We start from the raw sequence: 24,969 nt of genomic DNA on the forward strand, positions 1-24,969 counted from the left end.
GACAGCCTGCTCTGTGCTTCATGTGCAGTTTGACAGGGCTGGAATGGAAGCATGAGCAGCTGGATGGCAGCAATACCTCATGCAGCGCCAGAAGTGGCTGAGCTGATGTTGCAGGTGTCACTCTCGCACCTTTATTTGAACAGGTGCTTTTCCTCCTCTCTTTATTCCATTTCCTCAGTAGTCCATGAGCAATGCAGGTCTCAACTCTGCAGAACAGAATTTTTAATTGTTTTCTTTGAAACTTTTAAAAAACATTTTTGCAAATATTTCTGCTTTCTTTGCAAATGTCACCTCTCTGCCTTGCCTTTACCACTGGCAAAGTCTGTCCTTGCTGATATCAAAAAGCAGAACTGGAGCTAGTCAAGCCTACAGCTGTTACTGGCATTTGGAGAATACACTGCCTAGAGCTTGGAGTCTTGCAGAGAGGGAGGAACTTCACCTACTACTGCCAATGCCACCATGTTCTTATAATGTTTTGCAGAGCTTAGCAAAGCAGAAGTCTGAGAAAAATCCCCATCACAGAGGTTTATTGGGAAAACAACTTCTGTGGTGTCTGTACACACACAGGAATCCAGCCTACCCTTGCTGACACCATGAGGGGTAGCTCATGCAGGAGCCCATTACTGCAGGAGGTCACACACAACCCCTCACTACTCCTAGGTGTATGTGTACACACACTCTGTGTAAAAATTACACAGTGTCACTTTTGACTCAATATCCATTGTAATCTCTATTCCACTTTCTTAACAACTCTTCTGTGTCCTTTAAAATGTTCTTTATGAGATTTAAACAGTAATACCTGTGATGTCTGGATACTCGAGAACATTTGGAAGGAGGTGGCTGTCTTCCAAGAGACTTTAGACAGGGGAAAAAGCACTTTTCTACAAAACACATATATTTATTTTATTATTTATCTCTCTGGCTTAAACATCCCCTTATCTGCTTAGAGCAGCAGATGTCAAACATTCCAGTCATTTTTCTACCCTTTACAAAATTGAGGGGTTGTGGTGATCCAGGCTGGAGCTTGGTGGTGTGCATTTAGCTTGTGATCAGCTCACTGCCTGAGCACTGAGAACTGCTGCCTTCCAGGGACACAGATCCACTATGGACGTGCCTCTTGCCTGTCTCTGGGCCAGCTGATGAATGGATCTGTGGGCTGGGGAAAGATCTTAGCATGGGACAGCACCCAGGTACTGTGTGCCCTGTCACCAAGTCCTGGGGGGTGCAGAGCCCTGCTAAGAGGTGATCCCTTCCCCAGTGCCTCCTGCCCACCAGCAACTGGTCACTTTGCTGGTAGTAGGAGATGGAGATAGGACTGAAGCATATGAATCACACACACCAAGCCTGCCAGTTTGTTTTTGTTGCTCCTACGTTTATTTAATTCTGTTTCATTGGGAGTTAGGTTGGATTGGGTGCTCAGGGTTTAGTTTTCCAATCAGCGCCAAACCCAAAACTTCAGAGGTGTTTAAATGTCTGTTCTCACAAAGCAGCTGCTGGAGTCAGGGGAGTCAGGATGCTCAATACCTTTGCCATTGTGAGCCCCTGTGCTGCTATGAGGGATCTGGCTGTCCCCTGGAATTGCTGTGGATCTACTGTGAACAAACAAATGTCAGCTGGGATTGTTCAGTAGGCACTGCCTGTACTTTTTGAGACCCATGGAAAGAAATGAAGGGCATCTTAGTGTCAGAATGATTCACATTCTTGCTCCGGTTCCTGTTTGCTTGTTTGTCCAGGTGCATTTATGCATTTTTCCAACTGCTGGCACCAGCAGCTCTGACTGAACAAAGCCCACGGAGAGGGAAAGGAGAAGGAGGGGTTGTATTTGCCCATTACGTGTGTGTGTGCATGAGTGGGTAAAGGAAAGCCCCAAAGCCTAGTTCTCTTGTTATGGTCAGCCTGTACTAAAGAAAAGGAAACTATTACTAAGCCCTACATCTTTAAGAGATCAGTTTGGTACCAAAGAATGTGGTACATTTTGATATGAAATTACCTTGATACTGAGATTGAAGAACTTCCTTATTTTGGGAATAAGTAGTTTCAAGAACCAGATTCTCTTTCCAATTATGGTAAGATACTGAGGGAAAAGTTCAGTACAATCAGTTGACTAACATATATAAAATTAGCATGTGGAAAGAAGGCCCCAGACCAGATAGTGCATGTTCCCATCACCTAGGGCTCGAGCACAGCTAGGCAAGACCCTGTAGGACTTCAGCCATGCAGATTTTGACCAATGTTTAGCCCTCGTTTCCTCCACTGGTGAGGGTGTGAGTAGGTTGGCCAGGACTGGAGCACAGAGCAATGTGATACAGCTGGGGTAAGTTACAGCTGGGGCAAGTTACAGCTGTTCAGTTTTCTCTTGAAACTTGAAATATCTGTAGGGCAGAAGCAAGGTGAGGCCTCCAGCTCTGCTTGCTCCCTGTGCTTTCCTCCTCTGTGAAGGAGCAGTGAGCTATGCAGATATCCTGAATCTGTACAAAGCCTGGTCTCCATTTCAGGACTGGGACCTGCCTTGGGTGCTACAGACTCAGAAAGCCGGGGGACAGTATGACCACAGAGCTCACAGTGAGCTCCAGCTGGGTGCACATGCCAAGGGGTCATGGGACAATCCAGCTGGAGGCAAAACAATGGGACTTAGGCTGTAACTGGCCCAGGGAGCAGGGGCAGTGCAGTGAACAGGAAACAGGCTGCTGTTTGGCAAAATAAAAGGCACATTTGTCTGAATGATGTTGGTCCATCCATAGGGGAGTAGAGGCGCAGTGAGGCTGGAGTCCAAAAGGACTTGGATTGGCTGGGGAACATCCTGGACAGTACAACCCTGTGCCTGCAGCACTATAAATCCAGGAAAGAGGTGGAGGGAAGGAAACCTTCTGGCTTTGTGTCTGTGTCCTGGAGACTTTGGAAGGAGAGGAGCAGCACCCTACTTTCTCTCTTGAGCAGGCCTCCCAAGGAATCCACCCCTTTGGGGCTCTCCCATGAAAATGTGGATTCCCTTCCTTCTGAGCTGCCTGCTCTACACCCTGGGGATAGTGGCACAACCGTAAGTGCCATTTAAAAATCTAGTGATTATAGCTGTGGATGCTGAGGGAGAGGCCAAGACAGCAGGGAGAGAGTATGGGACTCTGTGTGTCACCTCCTGGAAGGGCTGGACATGGGGTGGGGTCCTCCTGAAGGTGGGAACCTCTCCCATGGATATCTCTGCAGTACCAGAGCTAGGTGGGCACTGGTGGTGGGAACAAGAGGGAGGGATATGAGGTATGAGGTGGGATGAAGGGAAAGGTGTAGGATAAAGTGAAGTGCAAATGAAAAGGGCTGCAAGGCAGGGGATGGATAAGCAGGAACCAATCTGCTGTCAGGGTAGTTGAGGAGCCATGTCAAAGCAAGAAGAGCAAATTCTGTTCTGTCACCTGAAAGTATTCATCTTGTATTTATCTGAAATGAACTCTTTACCTTCCATCCTGCCCCATGCAAGGTTCACACTCTGGTAATCTGTCCCAGTCTCTCCAGTAGAACAGCACCTCCTAATCTCAGAGAGATGGCAAACTCTCCTGTTGCCTCAGGCCAGCCTTTTAGTGCCAAGAGTGGGTAAGAGGGCTCCCGGGATGTGATGCTATCTTGCTTCCCCACTGCAGGAGGTACCTGATCATCATTCCAGCTGCTCTGCCCTACCCCTCATCCCAGAGGGCATGCTTGGACCTTCGTGGTGTTGAAAAGCCTGTTCGTGTGGCCTTAACTCTCGTGCACCCATCTGGCAACCTCAGCCTGTACCGCAAGGTCGTCCGGAGTGACTGGATCTTCGAGTGCACCAGATTTCAGGTCAGAGTCATTCTTGGCAGGGACCCCTAGCTGGCAGCTCACAACGTGCTCATCACCAAAGAAACAGAGAATGAGGAAGACAGAAGAAGATAAGAGGGCATGGAAAAGAGTGAATGCACAATCAGGGGGAGGGTTTAGTGGCAGCCCTGTGGCTTTGCTGCTTGTCTTTGTCTGTCCACATGGTACTCTTCCTGTAGGATACCCTGGTGGCACACTGAGGAAAGGCTGCCTGGCCAGGCAGCAAAGCTCTGAGGAGGGTGGATAGCTTAGAAGCACCCAAATGGCAGTCACACAGCTTATTCTCTCCCCTGAGGAGGATGCACTGTCACAGCGTGTTGTTTGTGAATCTGTGATGCAGAAAGAGCCAGACCCCTCATCTCAGACAGCTTCCCTCATGTCTTCTTCTTCCCAAGCTTTTCTTTCTGGGCTTGAAAATGTCCTGGAGGACTAGGAAAGTCATGGGAGGGTGTACACACAAGCTCAGCATAAATCTTCCTTATTTGCCAAACTCATGATCCTCATTTTCTTAGTTTGCACTGATAATAAGATGGGATTTCAGTCTCTGTGACCCTCACACTCTAGGAATTCTCATCACCATAGACCTTTTCTTCCCTTGAGTTAGTCTTCTCCATCTTGCTCCATGCAGATTCTAACAGTGGTCCTGTGAAGGAGTAAACAAAATTTCTGTGTCAGAATAGACTCTTTTTTCTCTTGTCCAAGGTCTATCCCAGCTGCTAAGCATTGTTCCCTGTGCTTCCACAAACACAGCCTTCAGCCACTGAGGGGACACCCTGTGCTGGCCTCCAGAGTAAGATGGCAAAGAGCCTGGCCTTGCAGTGCAGCAGAAGCGAGAAGAGCACTGCTCTGATGCCTGCTAACCTGGTGGCTCTCCTGTTTTGTGTCCAGGTGCCCCGACCTGCAGGCAGCCAGGAGGTGGCCACTGTGCACCTGAGCATCTCCAATGGCCACTACTTCAGTGCAAGTGAAGAGAAAAAGGTCCTGATCCGCAGGGCTGGAACAGGCACCTTCATTCAGATGGATAAGCCCATCTATAATCCAGGCCAGACAGGTGAGCAACACATGGAGCAACACATGGCCTGAGAGTGGCCCTGCCTTGACCCTCCCAGGATTTGTTCTCAATTTCCTGTGAGTGGAGCGCTGAGTGCTTTGTGCTATGTGGGCTCCATGGGGACAGAGGGGAGAGCTGCAGTGAGGTATCCCATGTTTTAGCAGCAGGAGGGGCCTGGGAGGGGAGGCCTCACATGCTCTGGGAGCAGAGCTGGCTTGGAAAAGGGAGCAGACCTGAACATGGTCTTCTTGGCCAAGGCCAGTGGGACTGGTCTGCCTACACTGCAGAGAAGGAAATGTAAGGGTAACCCTGGCCATAGCCCATGGGAAACCCCCTAAATTGTGAAGCAGCTGTGCTGCTGCCACGTGTTTGGGGCAAGCAGAGCTGAGTGGGGCTGAGCAAAGGGTGAGAGGGGCTGCAGGGCAGGCATGGGGCTGCCACTAGGGCTGGGTGTGGGGCTGTGATTCTGGGGTGAGACAAGTGTGGGAAAAGTCCGTTCCCACGTGCACTCTGTCTGTAATGTGCTTTACTCCACTTTCTCCCTCCAGTGAAATTCAGGATTGTGACACTGACTGAAGATTTTGCTCCTGTTAACAGCAAGGTAAAGCCTGTCTAAGTGGAGGCAAGGAAGTCTCCAGACTTCAGATGGTTCTGCTTCCTCTACCAACCCCATGCCAGGAAGACTGGGACAGTCCCAGCACCCAGGGTGGTCAATGCCAACCCTTGAGTCAACAAGATTTGAACAGGAATTCCTGTTGGCTGATGGCTCTGCTGTTGCTGTTATAGGATGGCTGCTGGTTGATGGGAGAGTTGGATGGTATTTGGGCAGTGTGCCAGCATTTCCAGCTAGCTGAGTTACCTGAGTGCACCTGCCCTTGCCAAAAAAGCAGATGGGGCTTCTGGGGACCAGTCTGTGGGCTGCTGGCCATGGGCATAATTATCAAAGTTGTGTACAGACATCACCAGATTTGATGATCCCCTCCCACAGCTCTGGGAAACTCAGTGATTTGTGCAGTGTGTGGCACCTGAGGGTGGCAGGAGAGCCTGAAGCAAGCAGAAACATTTTAAGAAAAATTAATTAATATGGGGAAGGATACACAGGAAGTGATCATAAAAAGAAGAGAGAAAACAGTATAACCAAATTATACTGACTGGCTGCTGGCAGCAGCTCATTGTCCCCATGTCAAGGGAGTGAGAAGTTGCCAGAGACTTACATATGTGGTGGCCAGGAAATTGCAAGGCTAGTGCCATTCTTCAGTAAGCAATTATATCTGCAGCCAGCAGCTATAGCTATTTCACTCCTCAGTCCTCCAGCAATTTAGGGAGAGCCAACAGGAATTCATGCCATGACAATTAAAATACTGAAGGGCACACAGCAGGGGAGTTGGACCAAATCCTTCCAGACTAAAATAAAGGGAGAGATCCTTCCAGCTTCTTTATTTCTGACTTAATTTCTTATTTCTCGGGCTATTGGTGAGGCCCTAGGATCAAACACTCTTTTTTTTCCCCAACAAAGAGGAGGCATATATCTTATATTAATAAGATAATGAAATATAAACAATACATTTGCTTCCATGCCTACAATTGGTTCATGTACATATTTGACTGTAAAGGCTTGATATCTATGTGTGAATACAAACAAATTAACACTGTTACTGTTAATTATGCTGTGATGAAAATTCAAAGAGATTTTGTTTAGCCAAAGCTATTATAAAGGCTTGAGTGCACTGCAGCATAGAAGGTATAATACCTAGATTGTAAAGTAGATGAGTTGAAGTTAATATGGATGCTGTTCACCAGCAGTTTATTCTGCACTTTTTTTTTTATTTCAGTGAAAACAGAGTAGTCTCTGATAACTTGTATGAAAGCTTAGAATGATGAATAATGTGAATTATATGTAAATTGGATGTTTACAGTCTGGTTACTCTCCCAAGCCCTGCTCCTGCCTCATTATGTGTTGTGATCCCATATTAGAGACTCTTCACCAATACTGCCTGGATGATAGATGAAGTGATATAAGAACAAACAGAGAATTAATGTGCCTAGAAGGGCTGAAATGTGTCCTCCTTTGTCCCTCCCTGTTACTGTCAGCTGCAGTCAGCACTAATTCATAATTTCCAGCTTTACCTCTTATGTCAGGGATTTTAAAGGAAGATTTTCTGAGTGTTCTTCCTATAGGTGATTCAGTTTTGCTAATTATTGGGATATATGTTACATACTGAGGCCATTTAATATTTGTGAACTTGGGAGGATGGTATTTGAGAGTCTTCTTACTCTTCCCCATTTTATTGGAGCAAATTCTAGCTTTTATGGTTGTTCAATACCTATCAAAATGCATCATAAATATTCACGTATCAAAAAGCAAATCTGAAGAATAGCATAAATTTTTATTGTTCCTTACTATTTTAAAGCAGTTGTCCTGGTTTCAGTAGGATCAAGTTTCTTGTATCATAATGTTTGTCACAGTACAGAGGCTGGGTGGGTAAGAGAAATTTATATACAGGTTGCTGTGTCATGCCAGTTTTTGACAGTGATGTCTGTTTGCTTTGCAGTACTCCATGGTGGAAATCCAGGTGGGTGTTCCAGACTCCTCAGGTATTATGAGGAAAGATATTTCAGTATGGATAGTACCTAGGATGCTGTCTTAATAGTTCAAGTTACTTTTCTTAGGCTCTATGCATGCACATTCTCTGTCCAAATGCTTCTTGTTAACAAGACTTGATGATACAAATGGTCTGACTCCATCCATTTCTACATTCAGGCTTTAGCTAATTTTTATAGTTCACCTTTACTGGAGATTGGAGAGTCTAAATGTCAGAACCTTCCATACCTTCTTTATCCGTGGTTGTGTAGAGCAGAGTAAACCTGGGTGGGTTGGGTTCACCTCTGTTGGTGCTCCAGCACCACCATCTGGGCTAAAACCATCAGGAAGCTGTGAAAGCCTCTGAAATGTCTGCTAAGCCTTTGAATCCAGTGGGCTCTGGGTGGAGAATAGCCAGCACTGCTGATGACTGCCTCTTCTTTCCTTCCCTTGCACCACAGGACCCGAACCAAAACCGCATTGGCCAGTGGCTGGATGTGAGACCAAAACAGGGCATTGCAGATCTCTCTTTCCAGTTAGCTGATGAGCTCTCCCTGGGGACTTACACCATCAGTGCCCAGTCCTTTAGGTCCAGCTCAGTCCAGTCCAGTACCTTTAAGGTGGAGGAACGTGGTAAGGAGAATGAAGAAAGGGATGGAAGAAGTTGCTTGTTTGTTGCTTGCTTGTCTGTATAACGATGTAAAGCCAAATATTGCAAAATAGGATTTACTGCCTGAGAGCTGTGACTGAATGCAAATCTATGGGCAATAACAGAAATGAACACAAGGGAGATTGTGCTGGAGATTCCTGGAGAAGGTACCTTCTGGCAGATTAAGAATACATTAAAGACCTCTGCAAGACTGTTGGGGGGCAGGGGGAAAGGGATTCTTTCTTTGGTTTCCCTGTTTTTAATTAATGCTTGCTTTTAATTCATTAACACATTCCTTCATAGGAACGTACTCTTCCCTTTTGTGATCCTGTGCCCAGGTAGTCTTCTGCCCTTGATGGAGTAACTCTGAGGTTTTTGTTCCAGTGTTGCAAAAGTTCGATGTTTTCTTCGAGGGACCAGCTCAGATTTATGCTTCAGATAAAACCTTCCCACTGCAAGTGTGTGGCAGGTAAGGAGAATGTTCAGGGGAAAGGAAAGATTCCATCAAAACTGTGTCTCTCCTTCCGTATGTCTCCTATATTTTCAATCCATCAAAGAGAGGTGGCTCAAGAAGGATCAAACAGAGCCATTCCTTTAGAAGAATCCCAAATAGTTCAAGAATCAAGCTAATGGCTTCTTCCTTGGGAAAGAGGTACCTGAGCTACACAGGAGAGAGAACATCCAGCTACAGAGAGACTTGCCCTAGGCAACAGATACCCTCCTCTGGAAGATGTGTCTGTTCAGCACTGAAAGATCTCATGTGGGAAAAGCACTTACCAGATATGGGACAGGCATGTTGAGGTAAAGGCACAGGAGCTGGCATTCCTGTAGCAGTTTATGCCTTTCCTTCTCACTTACGTGATGCTAAACTTATAACCTTCTTAGAAGCAGTGGATAAATTTCTCTAGTTATGTGGTTATTAGCAAAAAATGAGCAGATGAGGGTGGGAAGGAGGGCAAAACCTATGACAGTATAAACACAAAGAAGGGAGGACAATGAGTTAAAGAGCACTCAAAATTTGGTGAGCTCATTTTTATTTGGGGCTGCATTTTCTGGAGACCTTTGGTGTCTCTTTTTGCCACTGATTTGTCTGACATAATTTCTCATTAATTGGGACAGTTACAATCAGGTTATATGAGGCTGTAGCAGTAAATAGTACACACCACTCTACATCACCAGGATGGGTCACGGATGTCGTCTTTTTACTGATACCATAAGGAGCAAGTCAGAGAGGGGTCAAAGCAAGAAAAGGCAGCAAAGCAGGCAGAGGAAATACCTAAATGTCTAAATCAGCAGAGCAGGTCTGATGATGGAAACAAGAGCCCTGATCATGAGACAAACCCATAGTGAGGCAAGTCTGAGGTCACTCTGTGGTTCTATTACTGCAATTTGCTGTTGCTGTCTGCAGGGACACCCATTTCTGCTTGCTTTACCCCCCAAACTATCTTCACCAAGTGGATAAATCAGGCCCACTCCCTGTGTGTGCCTGCAATTCTAGGACAGCAAGTGCTCAGCAGTGGGAGAGCTCCAGAGGGTGTGGGCCTGCTCCTGTCCATTTCTGCATCTCTTCCTTTGTTCCTACATCTGTTGGATGCCAGACCATGCTATTGCACTCCCAAAGTACTCAAAGTGCTTTATTTTAATTTGTGCCTGCCTGCTTGCCAGCTGCAGTAAGACCTTTGTCACAAAAGGCACCTGTGTGGAGCGACATGTTGGACAGAGAAGGCAGTGCCTCTGCCTAGGAGCTCTTCTGGTGTTTCCCTGCAGGTACAGTTTTGGGAAAGCAGTGCGAGGGACCGTGCACGTGACTCTGTGCCAGAGAGCAAGGAGGTGGCCCCAGAATGCCAGCAAGGACATCTGTAGGGAATACAGCGGTCCCGTGAGTAAAATCCTAGAAGGTGTATGGGCAGTAAGGAAGCACCTCAGGGGATGAAGTGTCAAGGGCTGAGTGAATAGAACCAACTACTCAGAGCCCCATCCAGTCTGACCTTGAATGTTTCCAGGAATGAAGCATCCACCACCTCCCTGGGGAACATGTTCCAGTGCTTTATGAGTTCTGCATTATTTTTTGTAGTAGTCGATAGTTATGACAGAATGACTGATCCCTTGTACTTCTGACCCCTTCCCTTCTCCCAAGCACCAAATAACACCTGTCACTCCCTATTGCAGACAGCAAGCAATGGGTGTTTCACCCCTTCTGTCAGCACATCAATCTTCAATCTGACTCCCAGCGAGGAAGACAACAAACTTTATGCAGAAGCCTCTCTCCTGGAGATGGGCACAGGTACCCAGGGGCTCAGCAAGGGAAGGTACAGGGGCAAGAGGAACCATTCTGGGGTTTGAGGATTAGAGAGTGCACACATCCCCCTCTCCTCCTCCCTGCTGCTGGGATCACCACATGGGCATGGAGAGCTACTCTCCCAGCAGCAGGAGGATGAGGAGTGGCTGGGAGCTGGATGAGTGGTGTGGGTCCGTGAGGCTACAAGGAGGCTTGCAGACAGCTTAACTAAAGAAGGAGCTGCCACAGGAGTGGCCTCCAAACCTTGAAGAATGATGGTGTTGGGAAGGAAGCTACGGACACTGCTAAGAGGGGTTGGGAATAACAAAGTGAGATTAAACTACAGTGCACTAGTCACCTCTGGTAATGATCCTGCTTCCCTTGCACTCTGCATTCCAACAGGGGTGCAGATCAACACTTCCAGCCAAATCCTCATCTCCAGGACAGCTGCAAGGGCAGTATTTGAGACACCCAATGAATATTACATCCCTGGAGTACCATACAGGGGGAAGGTGATTTTCTTCCCTTGCTTTTTTGCTGCCTCTCATTTGCCAAAGAATATGATATCTAATAGATCTAGCTGACCCAAAGCATTTTCTGCTCCTCAGACAGAGTATTTTACCTTGCACTGTGTCCCATTGCTTGCCAGTGTAGCTACAGTTGCTGCATTTCAGGTTCTCTGTTGTGTTTACACTTCCAGCATCTGCTGAGAGCAATGAGTGGTGTTTCAGCAGGGATGCTGGGATGCAAGGATGTCTCAGCTGCAGGCTAGGAGAGAAACTCCTCATGTTCTAGCCACACACACCTTTTGGAGTAGACAGATTTGAACCATGCTCAACTTCACATTAGAGATGAGGGAGCTGTGCAATTCTCCTGTCTTCCTGGGGCCAGACTGAAGTCAGTAGGTGACCTACACAGGAAGGTCTGTGCTTTTTAGAGATAGGAAGGTTGAGGTATGACATTGGAAGAAATATCTGACTATGGCTTTCCTGCCTCACCCTGTTGTCACCAGATTAAGGTTCAGGATCATTATGGAACTGGTATGAAGAACAGGAAGGTTTATCTTGTGATAAGGGTCATGAGGCGTCGGTTTATCAAAACGTACATCACAGATGACAGTGGAATAGCATCGTTCAACCTCGACACAACTGCCTGGAACAGCTCATCAGTCTCTTTGGAGGTAAACACCACTTCTGCATATGTGAGAGTCCTTGAGCTCTACCTGTGCTTCCCCTCCTGCCCTGCAGCCCTGCTGCCAGCTCAGGCCTGGGCTCACCACACAGCTCTGCACAGAGCCAGTTGGAAGGCACCAGGCCAACAGCCTTTCCCAAACCAAGCTGATGACAGCCTAACAAAGCACTGAAGCATGAAACTCTTAATTTCTGTGTGTCTCTGTGCCCTGTCAGGGGAGGTTCACACTGGAGGAGTTCATGCGCGCTCCTCGAAGGACTGACTTCAGTTACACGAACGCTTACCATCACCTGCAGCCCTTCCATGTCACAACCAAGAGCTTCCTGGACATACACCCACCCACAGAAACACTGCCCTGTGGGCTGAAGCAGAACATCCAGGTGACCTTCACACTCAGCAGGGATGACCTGGGAGAAGACACCAGCCGTATAAGTTTCGCATATTATGTGAGTAAGGGTAGTAGATAACCTGGGGGGAAAGGCTGTACTGATAGGACCAGACCTCAGTGAAAAGCTCAGGATATAATTTAGGTCATCCCTGCAGGGATGACAGCTAAACCTTGTTCTCAGGGGACTGGGTGAATGCTACATCACCCTGATCCTGGTGCTAGAGCTACAGTTACCTCCATGGATAAGGAGGAGGTTTCTGTCTTTGTAGCCCATCCCCACCTTAGCCTCTGCCAAGGCTGCAGCTGGAAGCTTATTCTCCCTTTAAAACTGGTTTGGTATCCCTTTTGCACTCTGGTTTATCAAACAGCTGCTCAGTGGAAATGGATTTTGGTCTGTTCTAGAGGCCAGCCTACTAGAGGAGAAACACTTTAGTTATCACTCACCAGTCTGCAGTGAAGCCACTACCGATCCATTGTCTTCACTGAACAGACTAGACCAGAGACTCCTGTGTTAAAGCTTCTCCTCCCAACTGTCATGTCTGAAAATCTCCTCAAGTTTGGGATTGGATTGAGCCCACAGTTAATTTTGGGGGCTTTATTTTGCTTTTGAGAGCAAGATGCACATAGATAAGTGTGGATGCACTCTGGTGGCAAACAGCAGTCTGCTCATCCCATGTTCCTCCTCCTGCAGGTCACTGGCAAGTCTGGAATTGTTGTCAGGGGCCAGAGGAATATCCAGATCGGGAAACTGAACAGTAAGTCGTGGAAACAGTTGCACCAAGTTGGTTTCTAGGTTGGTCATGAGAATTGCCAAAGTTCCTTCCAAATTCCCTCAATCTATTGGCCTGGAGCAGTCAGCAAACAGGACAGAGGGAGGCTGAGGAAGCAATTGTGTCAAATATGGAAGAGGGCAAAAAGAAAGAATGAAACAATGATGAGAAGAGAGACTAGGAGGATATAGGGGAAGATGGGTCAGAGGGAAGGGAGAATGGGTCAGAGAATGGAGGGAGAGGGCAGACAGTGCACCGGCAGAAATTGGTTTGACATTTTGAGATTATATAGCACAAAAAGAAGGTGTTGGTGGGCCTATAATGAAAATATTCTGCCTTTCCTTCTTCAGTGTTGAAGGGCTCGTTCTCCATCCCTTTGACCTTCTCTGCCGACTTGTCCCCATCACCTTCCTTAGTGGTATACGCCATCTTCCCCAACGGAGGGGTCACAGCTGACAGCATCCGTTTGGATGTTGCCTTGTGTTTCCAAAACCAGGTGAGACTCACCTCTGTGGCTGGGGGAGAGCTGTTGAGCAGGAGTCAGGAGGCCTGAGGGAAGGAGACCCTTAGATCCTTCCAAGAGAGAACTGGGCAGAAGAGATAGAAGGGGTACCTGCAGCACAGTTCCCAGGGACCAGGAAAGCTTCATCAGTGACTTCTAATAGCAGTGGCTGAGCAAAGGAGATTCCAGCTAGTCCTCCTCTTTCTAAGGGTGCCATCTGTCACCCCCCTCAGACCTCTTTCCTTTTCATATTCCTTTCCCGATGTGTTGCTCCAGGTCAAGGTAGGATTCCCAGATAAAGAAGTTCACGTAGGGTCAGCAGTGCAGCTCCAGCTGCAGGCAGCGCCCGGCTCCCTGTGTGCAGTCCAGGCAGTGGATGAAAACATGTTCTTCACCAGACCAGACCATGAGCTGACCCGCCAAATGGTGAGTGTCTGTGCAACCAGGCAAAACCTCAGGAGTGATGGATGAGCTGGGCAAGGCAGGCAGGGGCTGTGGCAAGGGGAGCTGGAGGCCAATGAATGAGGAGGTCTGTGTGTGAAGGAGAAAGCAAGGCCTGCCTAGTAAGAAGGACAGGAATTGGTGTGCATGCTAAGGGAGGATGGAGTGAAGTAACTGGAGGTATCTGCTCCTGGCTCAATCCTTCCCTGCCTGTGAGTTTCCCTAGGTCTATGGTTTGTTCCCTGCTGCCTACCAACGTGGATACCCTGCCCAAGTAGAAGAGCATTCAGATCACTGTGTGCAGCCTCAGTCCTTGTCATCTCTGCAACGAGGAAGGCCACAACATTCCTTTCAGCCTGACATCTTCAACCTCTTCCGGGTAATCACGTCATGATGTTTCCCAGAGCTGTAGCAGTTATGTGCATCTGAGGTATTTTCTCCCCAAGCAGTCTGAGAGGGCCTTTTCTCCTTCAGACAGACCTTGCTGTCTGCCCCAACTGAACTGTGTTGTCTCAAAAGATGTACTACTCCACTGAGCAGGAATACTTGTATTTCCCTCCACATGTGCACAAAGCAAGGCGATGAAATCCTGGACCAGCAAACTCCATTTTTTTGGACTTGAATGGGAATAAGGAACGAGGTCCTGGCTGTGTACTGTTTGTCTACAGTATTAGAGAAAAGAGAGGGAGTGATCCAAATTGTTAGACCACGGGTTGTTGGCATGGCTTAGTTGTTAGCTGCTCTTTGCCACTGTTTTGGGCAGGTACCAGGCAGACCTCTAGGGCAGATCTCCATGCCTCCCTCAGCACTCTGTCTGCTTGGGCCAGTGCTGCTCTGGGCTGCCTGGGCACTGGGTTGTCCTGACCCCCATGGTTTCTAGAGTAATTTGAAGATCATCAGTCAGTCTTCCCTACTCACAGATGCTTTTCTGCCTTCCCTGCCCTCCCTCTTTTCCTAATAGAACATGGGACTGAAAGTGTTCTCAAACCTTGTAATCAAGAAGCCCCCTCAATGCTCCCGTCGGATGGATAGGAAGCCAGTTGTAGGTGAGATGCACTTTGAGCCTACCTGAGACATGAGATCTTTGGGGTTTGTTGGTGGTGGATGTTGTCTCTCTTACGAGTACCAGGTGCTGCTGCCACAGTCCACCAGACTCACTTCAGTAGAAGTGACCTAGTCTCCATAAAAAAAGGGCTCTGAAGGCTGTCACTGCTTGGATGTTCCCTGACACTAAAGGATGACACTCCCTTTCCTCACAGACAAACCCAAGTGAGGCCCAGGATCTGTTTCCCAGTGTCTATTCCCATTCCTCAGGCTGTACTGAGACCCAGCTTCTGTCCCCATTTGTAGCCACAGAGACAGCCATGTTCCTCTGTGTCTCAGTTTGCACTTATCAAGTGCAACTGTACTCAGCTGGCTCATGTGCCTACCTGTATTTAAACCATTGCTTGCTGTGGAAAGTGAGCTTTGTGCAGCAAATAAACAGTACTCTTACTCACAGAATTATGGAAATGTTGGTTAAAATGGCTCTCTGGAGGTTCTCAGTCTCTTAATCAACAACTCTAGGTCAAGTCAGGAAAGGGCTTTGTCTAACCAAATCTTGGAAACCTTGCAATCAGCTCACTGCAATCTGCTTCTCCTGCTATCACTCTATTTTCCCTTCATTTCTAATCTCTCCCATGAAATCAGTCCAGTCCCTTGTGCTTTCCTCTGTCAGACTCTCCTATGTCTCTCTTACTGCTTGCTTTGCCTCCAGCCCCACTGCTAGACTGTCTATGGTTGGCAAGATTCACCTCTCCCACTCTGGTGGGACTCCTTACTCTTTCCTTCAGGGGTGCCTTCTGCAGAAGACCAAACAATCAATGAGGAACAACCCCAATTTACAACTCACAGAAGATTTCACCACTATTTCCCTGAAACTTGGATCTGGAATGTGTACTCTGTTGGGTAAGTGAGTCCTGACTTTACAAATGGACAGAAGGATGACCCTTTGCTATAGAGATATAGAGACTTGGCTGACTTGAGTTTGTGAAAGAGGTGCAAAGAGACCTCTGTGTGCAAATTATGTGGCTCTTCCCTGCATTTGTAGAGTGTCAGACTCGTAGACTTTGAAGTGCAGAACTGAAGTGTACACAGATTTAAGGAACAGGAGAACACTTCCAGACAAAACCACCATGAGTGTACACAGCTGGAACAGATGGAATGCTTGGGCAGTGTCTTGCACAGAAGAAGGACATAAAGCCTTTACTGATGGCATTTAAGGGAGGTTTATGGCTCTAGGGAAAAAATTGCTAAGAAATGCCTTGCTGTGAGCCACTGGAGCAAAAGTCATTGGCAATACAGCAGAGGTTGATCCAAGCATGAGGACCTGTGTCACCTCCCTCAGCAGGGCCATGAGACTCCTCGTTGCACCTCCTCCCTCTCCACTAGCAGATGAATCTCTTCATGCAAGTTCTCTCTTCCTCTCAGCTCCAATGGCAGCAGGAATGTCTCAGTCACAGCACCTGCTGCTGCTGCAGAGTGGAAAGTCAAGATGTTCTGCTTGGCTGGGAGGGGGTTTAGCCTTGCCCCGACCATGAGTCTCAGAACAGTTCAGTCCTTCTTTGTGGACATGACACTACCATATTCCGTCATCCGTGGGGAGACCTTCCTGATGAAAGCCACTGTCTTCAGCTACCTGCAGCAGTGCATAGAGGTGTGTGCCTGTGCCACAGGTAACACTGTGTGGGACAGGCCTACTCTGCCCTCCAGTTTTAGAGCTCATCGTGCCATCTCACCTGAGTTGCCCAGTCACTCATCTGCATTTGTCATTCCCTCAGATCCAGGTAGCCCTGGCTAAATCCTCAGACTTCCAGGTGGAGCCATGTCAGACTTGCAGAGATAAGGAGTGTCTGTGTGCAGAGGAGTCCAAGACCTTCATGTGGAATGTCACAGCAGTCCAACTGGGTATGGCAGCAAAAAGGGACTGGTGATGGGGAGCCCTAAAATTGAAATGAAAGGGTATGGGAGGTCCAGAGAAGTTGCCAGAGCTAGGTCTCCTCTGAATCCTGAGATTTGTCCTTAATGGTGCAAACAAGCAATCCATTATGTTTGCTTTCTTTCTCTCTTCTTAGACAGACTTCTCTCTTCTTAGACAGAGAGGGCAGGAACTCCTGAAGAGAGGGCTGTGAGACCAGCTGGGGAGGAGGAGACTGCATGGATGTGGGTGGGGGAATTTTGTGTTGCTGGTCCTATGCTTCATATGCAATGGGAAGGGTATGCTGGGGTCCAAGGGCTGCTGGACCCTCTATTGTTCAAGTCAGTGAAGTCACTGCTGGTGAGACATTACTGAGCTTTCTCATGCTCAGGGTGTCTGAACAATCTGTCAACACCGTCTGGCTCACCTTCACTGGCCAAGACACTGAGGCCATGAAGACCAACAACCCAAAGCATCTCAGGCCACTATTGGTTAAAGAAAGTTTACTCCATTTATCCACAGGTATAAGAAAAGGACTCTGTTAAATTTATTTGCTAGGGACTCTGAACATCTCAGTGAGGACAGAGGTACTGGACACCACGTCACGGTGTGGGGGCAGGAAGCCTTTGCCAGCTGCTGTGAGGGGGAGGCACACACTGACCAAACGCTTGCTGGTCCAGGTCAGTATGAGAACAGCCTCATTTCAGTCTATGGTATCCCTGCCCAAGGGGGAAGGCACACTGAGGTGGGCTAAATAGTTTTATCACCTCAAATTTTGGCCAGCAGCAGCATACCAAAGCTGTGGCTTAGTTCACTTTATTTCTCCCAGGACCTAGCCAAGCCTATTCTTGCAGTACACTTTCTTGAGCTGCATTCCCAAGTCTGTGTTTCTCCCTGTACCTTTCCCTGCTTTTCATGCTGTACCTGAGCTTTTGTATGTGCTCACTGGCCAGAGAGCCCTTTCCTTTGGGCTTACTCTTGATCCTTTGTGCAGTGAAGCAGGCAGACTTGCCAAAAATGAGGAAGCTGGAGTCCCTGACCTCTGAATTCAGACTTGAACTTTCTCTGAAATATTGCTGTCATTTGGGAATTTTATGTGTATTTTTGTTTCTCCATATCCCATGTGCATGTTTCTGCCCTGGCAGCCAGAGGGTGTGTTAGTGGAGAAGTCCTACAGCTCCCTTCTGTGCCCAAGAGGAGGTATGTGCCTGAGAGGAGGTATGTGCACAGCCTGAATGGGCTCTGCAGCCTGAAATAATTATACCTGAAAGTAGAATTAAACTGTGGGAGATCTCATGACAGAATGTTTTGAAATTATTTTTCACATAGGAAATTTCATTTCCTATCAGCCACAAATGAATAAGAAATATTACTCCCACATGTGCTGTCCTACATGAATTTGCTGATGAGTGTTAGTGGCAAAAACCTGCTCTGTAGTCTCCTTCCCACAGTGCAACTCTTGGATGTTCCTGGGGCTCAACAGTCACCAGTGAGAGGTGCTCCAACCCTCCCACCCTGTCCCTGCAGCATTGCAAATCTTGCTAGGATGTCCTCGATTTGAGTGATGTCCAGCTGTGATCTTTGTGAGCCTTCTGAGGTGAAGTGAATTGAGCTGAAGTGAAGCCTGTCAGGCCCCTGGCCCCACCAGCAGCTCTCATGTATGGCCTAATCTGAAAAGCTTCCAGGCAATGCACCTCAGTGCCATGCCCAGGACAGTCGGTGTGAGTGGGATGTAGGCAGTGTCCCACTTACCTGGGCCAGTCTTGTCTCTCCAGTTAGGGGCTTTTGGCTTGGTGTTTCATGCTGCACCTTTTATCCTATTGTTATCAGGAAACGTGGCTGAGGAACCCGTGTCCCTTCGTCTCCCTAACAACGCAGTAAAGGCATCTGCCAGGGCTTCCATTTCTGTCACAGGTAAGTGACTTCTCCTGTGGGCTCACAGATTGCTGGTCTGTGTCAGAGCAAGGCTCTGGTGTCAGAGGATCCACTTGACATGAAACTGCCCAAAAGAGTGCATGCTGTATTTCTATTCCCTGCAAACACCAGGCTTTCAGATTTCTGGCTTTCATGGGAAGAGTAATCTGCACAGGAGAATAATCCTCCTTTTTCTAGCTAGGACCTTGGAGCAGAGACTTTGGACCTTGGCTATTTCTGTGTAGATACAGTAAAGCTCGAAACAGTAAAGCTCAAAACCATGCTACAGCAGAAGCTCCTAGAGAGAAGAAATCTTTCTCAGCATTATAAAGTTGCAAAGGAACTTTGGAGAGGGTACTGGGACTAGTCATACCTACCATTAAATACATCTATTTGTATTGCAGGCCAGACTGGTATGAAGCCAGGCCTGGCATAAATAGCCATGAATACTGTGCAACAGAACCCAACAGAGGTAAAAACACAAGGCTTTTCTGACTGGCTGGAGGATGTATGGACACCTTCACACCATCTGACTAGCACCCCTTCTGGTTTCTTCACGTTTTGATGCTTGACATATGGCCAGGTAGAACAGGCTTGGCTAAAGACCTGGCATTTCAACCTTTCCCTGAGTGCTGTTATATTTGCTTGTCTATGTGACACAGATTGAGCAGGCACAGCTCTGCTGACAGCCTTTTGCAAACAGTATTTGTTCTAGCTGGAGCTCTTCAGAATGCAAAAGCTGACAAGGGAACTTATCTCCAGACACTCCATAGAGTTGTCATGATGCCAAGCTGGAAAGAGGCAAAACAGTCGCCACTCTCCATCTTGCACTCAGTTGTTTACTCCTCTTTCCTCCTTTCTCCAGTGCTTTCCCCCTGCTGAGATAAAGCACTGTTATCCCCTGCCTGGCTGAAAAAGCACCTCAAATAATCTTTACACGTCCTTCGCTTTTTACACCCTTGGATAGGTGACCTCATGGGGATGGCACTGCAGAACCTGGACCACCTGGTGCAGCTGCCCCACGGCTGTGGGGAGCAGAACATGGTGCTGTTTGCCCCCGTTGTCTATGTGCTGCAGTACCTGGAGAAGACGAGGCAGCTGAGCCCCGAGATCAAGGACAGGGCAACAGGATTCCTGCGCAATGGTGAGTACAACAGACCCACCTTGTGCCTCTGCCTTCCCCTGTGTCCAGCATACCAGTAACTCTTGCCCTTGCACCCACTCTGTCAGCACTGTCCCCTCTGTGTTACTATGCCCTATTAATCACTGTTCCCATCTCCCCAGGGTATCAGACACAACTTCTTTACAAGCACACAGATGGCTCCTACAGCTTCTTTGGGCAGAAGGATGGAGAAGGAAACACTTGGTAAGCACTGCAAACATCTCTTACTTCTGATTTTTCCTGTCTGGGTCAGAGGACATAATGTATTTGAGAAAGCTGACAAGATGCTCCTTCTTTGGGATGGACACAGAAGAAACTCCCTGACAGGAAGAGTCTGAGCAGACTTGGAAAACTTGGAAAAGCAATCAGGCAGGGCAGCAGAATTTCTGGGAAAGTGGAACAGCAAAGATGTGGTCCCAGGGAATGAAAGACCTTTTTTTTTTGTCTCTATGCCACTGCTGTTGGCCCACAGATAGCATCAGGTCATGCTAGTGGTGGCCTGGCAGCAAGAGGGGTACACATGTCTGGAAAAAAATCAGGTAAGAGCAATAAAAAAATCTTCTCCTCCGTGAGTGAAGAGGAGCTGCCTTGGCACAGCATACATCTATGGTGCTTGGCTAAGATGAATGGAGAAAGGAAGGGAGGAAGAAACTGGGGAATTCCAGATTGTCCCTAGTAATTTGGGGGTGATAACATGGAATGGGTAAAAGTAGAAGGAGTAGGAGGGTTTTCACCTGTGAAATTACTAAGTAGTATGTAAGTAGCATATCTGTAGAGACAGAGGCAGGGAAAGGAGCCACTGGGGTGGGTCCTGTGGACCATTTCCACTTTTAGATTGACTTTCTTTATGAAAATTACTCTTTTTTGCACCCCTACTATGTCACTAGCTCAGGGACAAGCACCAGGAGACCTCTGACTGTCTCTTTGTCTTTTTTTTTTGTTTACCTCTTTTTCTTACAATGCATCCCTCTTTCTAGGTTGACAGCTTTTGTACTCAAGAATTTTGGCCAAGCCAGAAAATACATCTATGTAGATGACAAGAACATCCAGGATGCCCTACGCTGGTTAGAGCAAAACCAGCTCCCCAGTGGCTGCTTTGCCACCAAAGGGAACTTTTTTCACTCCTCCCTGAAGGTAAAGGTGGGCCAGGCAGGTAGCACTGCTGGGGAATGGCTGGAGAGATTTTTGACAGCAGAAGACTGTGGGATCTCAAATGATCCTAGAAAGTCATTCTGTAACCTGTGCAAGTCCTAAAGAGGGGGAAAACATGAGAGGAATGCTTTTCCTTCTGAGGAGTGGGTCCTCCTAACACCCTGTAAGAGTGAAAGATGTGTTCCCCTCACAGGGCAGCATGGATGATGACATTTCTCTGGGGGCCTATGTCGCTGCAGCACTGCTGGAGATGGGTCTGCCACTGCAGGTGAGCACACTCAGCTTGCTCCTGCTCCCTCCTGCTCTCCTGGGCACCACCATGGGGCTATGCCAGCTTGTGATTCTGGTGTTCTCCAGGCTAGGAACTGGGTGGGAACTTCCAGGAATGAGTCAATGTTTGGTCAAATGATGAAGTCATTCCTCAAAAGAGCCGGTGTTGTGAAACTGGCCTGATGCAGTAGTGCTTGGTGGCAATGGCTCCCAGTGCACACCGGGGCTGCACTGCCTGTTTTCTGAAGACAGTCTGTAAATTAATGGGTTTCTCTGGACCTACATTGGGAAAATGAATAGAATAGAATAGAATAGAATAGAATAGAATAGAATAGAATAGAATAGAATAGAATAGAATAGAATAGAATAGTTCCCCAGCCTCTATTTCACCCCTGTCAGAGTTTGGCACATGTCTCCTCCCAACACAGGGCAAGCTGATGCAGACTACTCTCCACTGCCTGCAGAAAGTGGTTCACAACATCACCAACATCTACACAGAAGCCTTGCTGGCCTATGCCTTTGCCCTGGCTGGGGATTATGAGACAACCCAGGAGCTGCTGTACAAACTGGAGGAACAGGCCATCAAATCAGGTGCTGCCTGCTGGAGTAATGTATGCCAAGCTACAGCAGTCAAAAATGATATATGTATTGATATATAATATATTTATATATAAGATGCTCCTTGTATTTTGCAATAACTGCATTGTGTGACTGAAAATACAATAAGGTATTTCACAAACTATGAGAGTGACTTAGAAATTGTTTCCTCACACTGGAGGATTTCAAAATCCCTTTGAGGGAGGAGATAGGAGTCTGTGAGCTAAAACAAGGTGAAGCCTTGGAGAATAAATTCAAGAAAGCAATCCTGGCCTGAGTATAGCGAATGTACTGAAGGAGCCCTGAAAGCACTGTGGGGTTTGTTTCCTCTGAAAACCCAAATTATGTCCTCCCTAAATAGCCTTCATAATCCTTTTCCTTCTGCAGGAGGACAAATCCACTGGAGCCCCAAGCCAAGCTCTCCAGCTTCCACTGACTTCTGGCCTGGCACTCAGTCAGTGGACATAGAGCTGACAGCCTATGTGCTCCTGGCGTACCTCTCCAAGCCACGGGTGCACGCTGGCGACATGACAACTGCAGCTGGCATTGTGGCCTGGCTGACGCGGCAGCAAAATGCCTACGGGGGTTTTGCCTCCACCCAGGTAACCAGCAGATCCCCGTGGATCCTTTCATACCCTAGGCTGGCAGCACAAGCCCTCTTGAGGAATTCCTCTTCCAAGACAGTTCCATTACGGCTGATGCTTTCAGAGGAGTGACTGTCTCTCTCCCTCTCAGGACACAGCTGTTGCCTTGCAAGCCTTGGCGAAATACGCAGCGAGGACGTTCAGCACCTCAGGCCAGGCAGTGGTGAGGGTGAGGTCCCCGAGGGCCTTGGGGAAGGCATTCCAGGTCAGCCGGCAGAAGCGGCTGCTGGTGCAGCAGGCAGCGCTGCTGGAGATCCCGGCGCAGTTCCTGCTGCAGGCCTACGGCAGCAGCTGTGTCTCCGCTCAGGTGAGGGGGTGGATGAGTGTGGGGGCAGGACTCTGCCTCTTTTCTCCTGCATGAGATCATGCCTGGCCTGTCTTTTCTGCTCCTGGCCCTTACCCTGCAGACAGTGCTGAGGTACCACGAGCTTTCCCCACGGACTCCTGTGATCTTCATGCTGCGTGTCAGCACAGAGCTGAGCAACTGCAGCCAGGCGAATCCGCGCATCCTCACCGCCCGCATCCTCGCCAGGTGCCTCCAAGGGCTGCTTTCTCCTCCAGCGGGATGGAGTGAGCTTGGGAACAGCAGCCAGGAAGGGCTCAGGGCTCTGGGAGACACCCAGCCCGTGGGGTGAACAGGACAGAGGGTGAACGGACAGGTGGAGGGTGCTGGCTAACTCCTGTGAGAGGGAGAAGTGGCTGCCAAGCCCCCAGTCCCAGAGGGATACCTGGCTCAGAGTGTGGTGGTGGAGGGAAGAAAGGCTGGGAGGGCACTGTCCTCAGCGAGTCAGACTCTCTGTCTGTTTTTTCTTCTCCAGCTACATCGGGAGCAGAGTCACATCCAACATGGTGATCATAGAGGTCTCCCTGCTATCCGGATTCATCATGACTTCCAGATCCAGAATGTTGGTAAGAACTTTGGAAGAAGGAAACCCAGCTATGGTAAATGGATCCTGCCTGCTTACTCCTGTTGAGAATTGTTGATTCCAGGCCAGGTGGTAGCTAAATTTGCAGGAGACCTTTGCTGTTGCAATTGCACCAAAACCTCTTGTTTTTTTACAGCCCCCCCAAGGGAGATCAGAGGTGGTTCAGCTTCTCCCACTGCCAGTGTCTGGACTTGGGCCAGGAACAAAGTGTACTGCTGGGTGTGCTGACACCAGGATTTGTTTGTCAGAAAGTCTAAGACAGGATTTCTCAGAGATATTCTATCTCTAGCTAAAAATATTCTTTTGTTTTCCAATTAAATCATAAATTAAATCACAGCCCCCATGCAGGTCTTTAAAAGCAGTTGAACACTCAGTGATGTGAAATAAGAATCTCTACTGGTGCCTGCACCCATTTGCTGACCAACATATCAATAATACGTACTACACACACAGCCTTTGGTCCCCAGAGTGGGGAGATTCCTCTGCCCTGGGCAGGGTCAGTGTGCTTCATACATGAGATGCTCACAAGGGATGTCCAAAAGGGACTAGCAAAGATATAACCATTGAGAAATGCACAGTTCCACACAGAGTCCAGCTCATACCTTCCCCTCACCAAAACACTGGCTCTGTCAGGTCAGGAATCCCTAAGGAAAATACTCACACATTTCATTCTATTATTGTTTCTTATCCTAGCTGGAGAACAGAACAATTGTTAAGAAAATAGAAGTGAAAGCTAATGTGGTCTACATTTATCTGGAGAAGGTAAGTGAGAACAAAATTATTTGGTGTGGCACAGTGAGAGCAAAAAGTCAGAGGACAGGGAGCTGTATGAGAAGCCTGAGACTAGTCTAGGTAAGAAAAGAACTCTGGTAGAATTGGGGGCAGAGGAAGTTTGCCCAATTTCATTGTCATTAGATTAGAATATTCCTAAACAATATTGTGAAAATTCCTAGCACAATATTGTGTGCAATTCCTCACACAATACTCCATTTTAAAGTCTAGAATCTCTAATGGATTAGAGAACTATAGTGCAGGAAACAATTCAAATAAGGGAAGATGAAGATGCTGTGACTTTTTCTCCTATTCCTTGCTAATTTCCTTCCATCTCCACTAGCTCAACGATGAATCTCAGACTTTTATTCTGCAACTGGAACAAGTAATTCAGGTGAAGAACCTGAAACCAGCCAGCATCAAAATCTATGATTACTACCAGCCAGGTGGGTTGCAGATTTCCTACTATTTGTGGGTGGGGAGCTGGGTTCCTGATTCTCTGGCTGGGAAGAGACATACAGTCTTCTCTGTGTGCATCCATGTGTAATCTCCTTCTTCCTTTCTTTTTGCAGAGGAGCGAGCCTTGGCTGAATACAATGCTGTCTGTAGTTGAGGTAGGCAGCAAATTCCTGTGTGACACCAACAGTGGCATCAAGAAATGGTGGGTCTTGGGTGGGAAACATTAAATATAAGCAAACACAGGAAGGGCAATGGTAAGCAGTGGGGAATGTACCCAGCTAGAAACAGGAAGTATCTGTTTCTAGGAATATGGATCAGCTTTTTTAATGCTCTATCTCCTCCTGTGCACATCTGCACCTGGAGGGGCAGGGTTTTGTACATAAGCAGAGTACATAAATTCTCTATTTCTCCCAGCTGCTCTTAAATGCAATTTTCC

At 47.8% G+C, this 24,969-nt stretch overlaps 1 protein-coding gene and 1 long non-coding RNA gene across 2 annotated transcripts; both read left to right on the plus strand.

The window, feature by feature from the left end:
* On the plus strand, window positions 1–24,905 carry LOC110472355 (alpha-2-macroglobulin-like protein 1). The gene is given in 31 exon segments (XM_085588346.1): window positions 1–3,037; window positions 3,630–3,829; window positions 4,589–4,882; window positions 5,431–5,483; window positions 7,435–7,455; window positions 7,925–8,156; window positions 11,344–11,747; window positions 11,779–12,031; window positions 12,151–12,158; window positions 12,661–12,724; window positions 13,090–13,235; window positions 13,518–13,667; window positions 13,909–14,061; window positions 14,644–14,728; window positions 15,515–15,629; window positions 16,152–16,414; window positions 16,416–16,628; window positions 17,197–17,318; window positions 17,784–17,838; window positions 18,469–18,552; window positions 19,520–19,696; window positions 19,837–19,918; window positions 20,692–20,848; window positions 21,060–21,273; window positions 21,515–21,781; window positions 21,962–22,335; window positions 22,469–22,684; window positions 22,785–23,008; window positions 23,043–23,286; window positions 23,997–24,065; window positions 24,418–24,905. Coding segments are annotated over 31 exon segments (5,202 nt in total). The 5' UTR covers window positions 1–2,978; the 3' UTR covers window positions 24,622–24,905.
* Window positions 8,160–11,292, plus strand: LOC146768636 (uncharacterized). Its single transcript, XR_014953470.1, has 3 exons — window positions 8,160–9,991; window positions 10,282–10,396; window positions 10,793–11,292. It is a non-coding gene; the product is annotated as an uncharacterized LOC146768636 (long non-coding RNA).
* Window positions 24,906–24,969: the final 64 nt, after the last annotated feature.

This window comes from Lonchura striata, chromosome 1 (assembly GCF_050655825.1).
Source record: "Lonchura striata isolate lonStrDom1 chromosome 1, ASM5065582v1, whole genome shotgun sequence".
Classification (NCBI taxonomy): domain Eukaryota; kingdom Metazoa; phylum Chordata; class Aves; order Passeriformes; family Estrildidae; genus Lonchura; species Lonchura striata.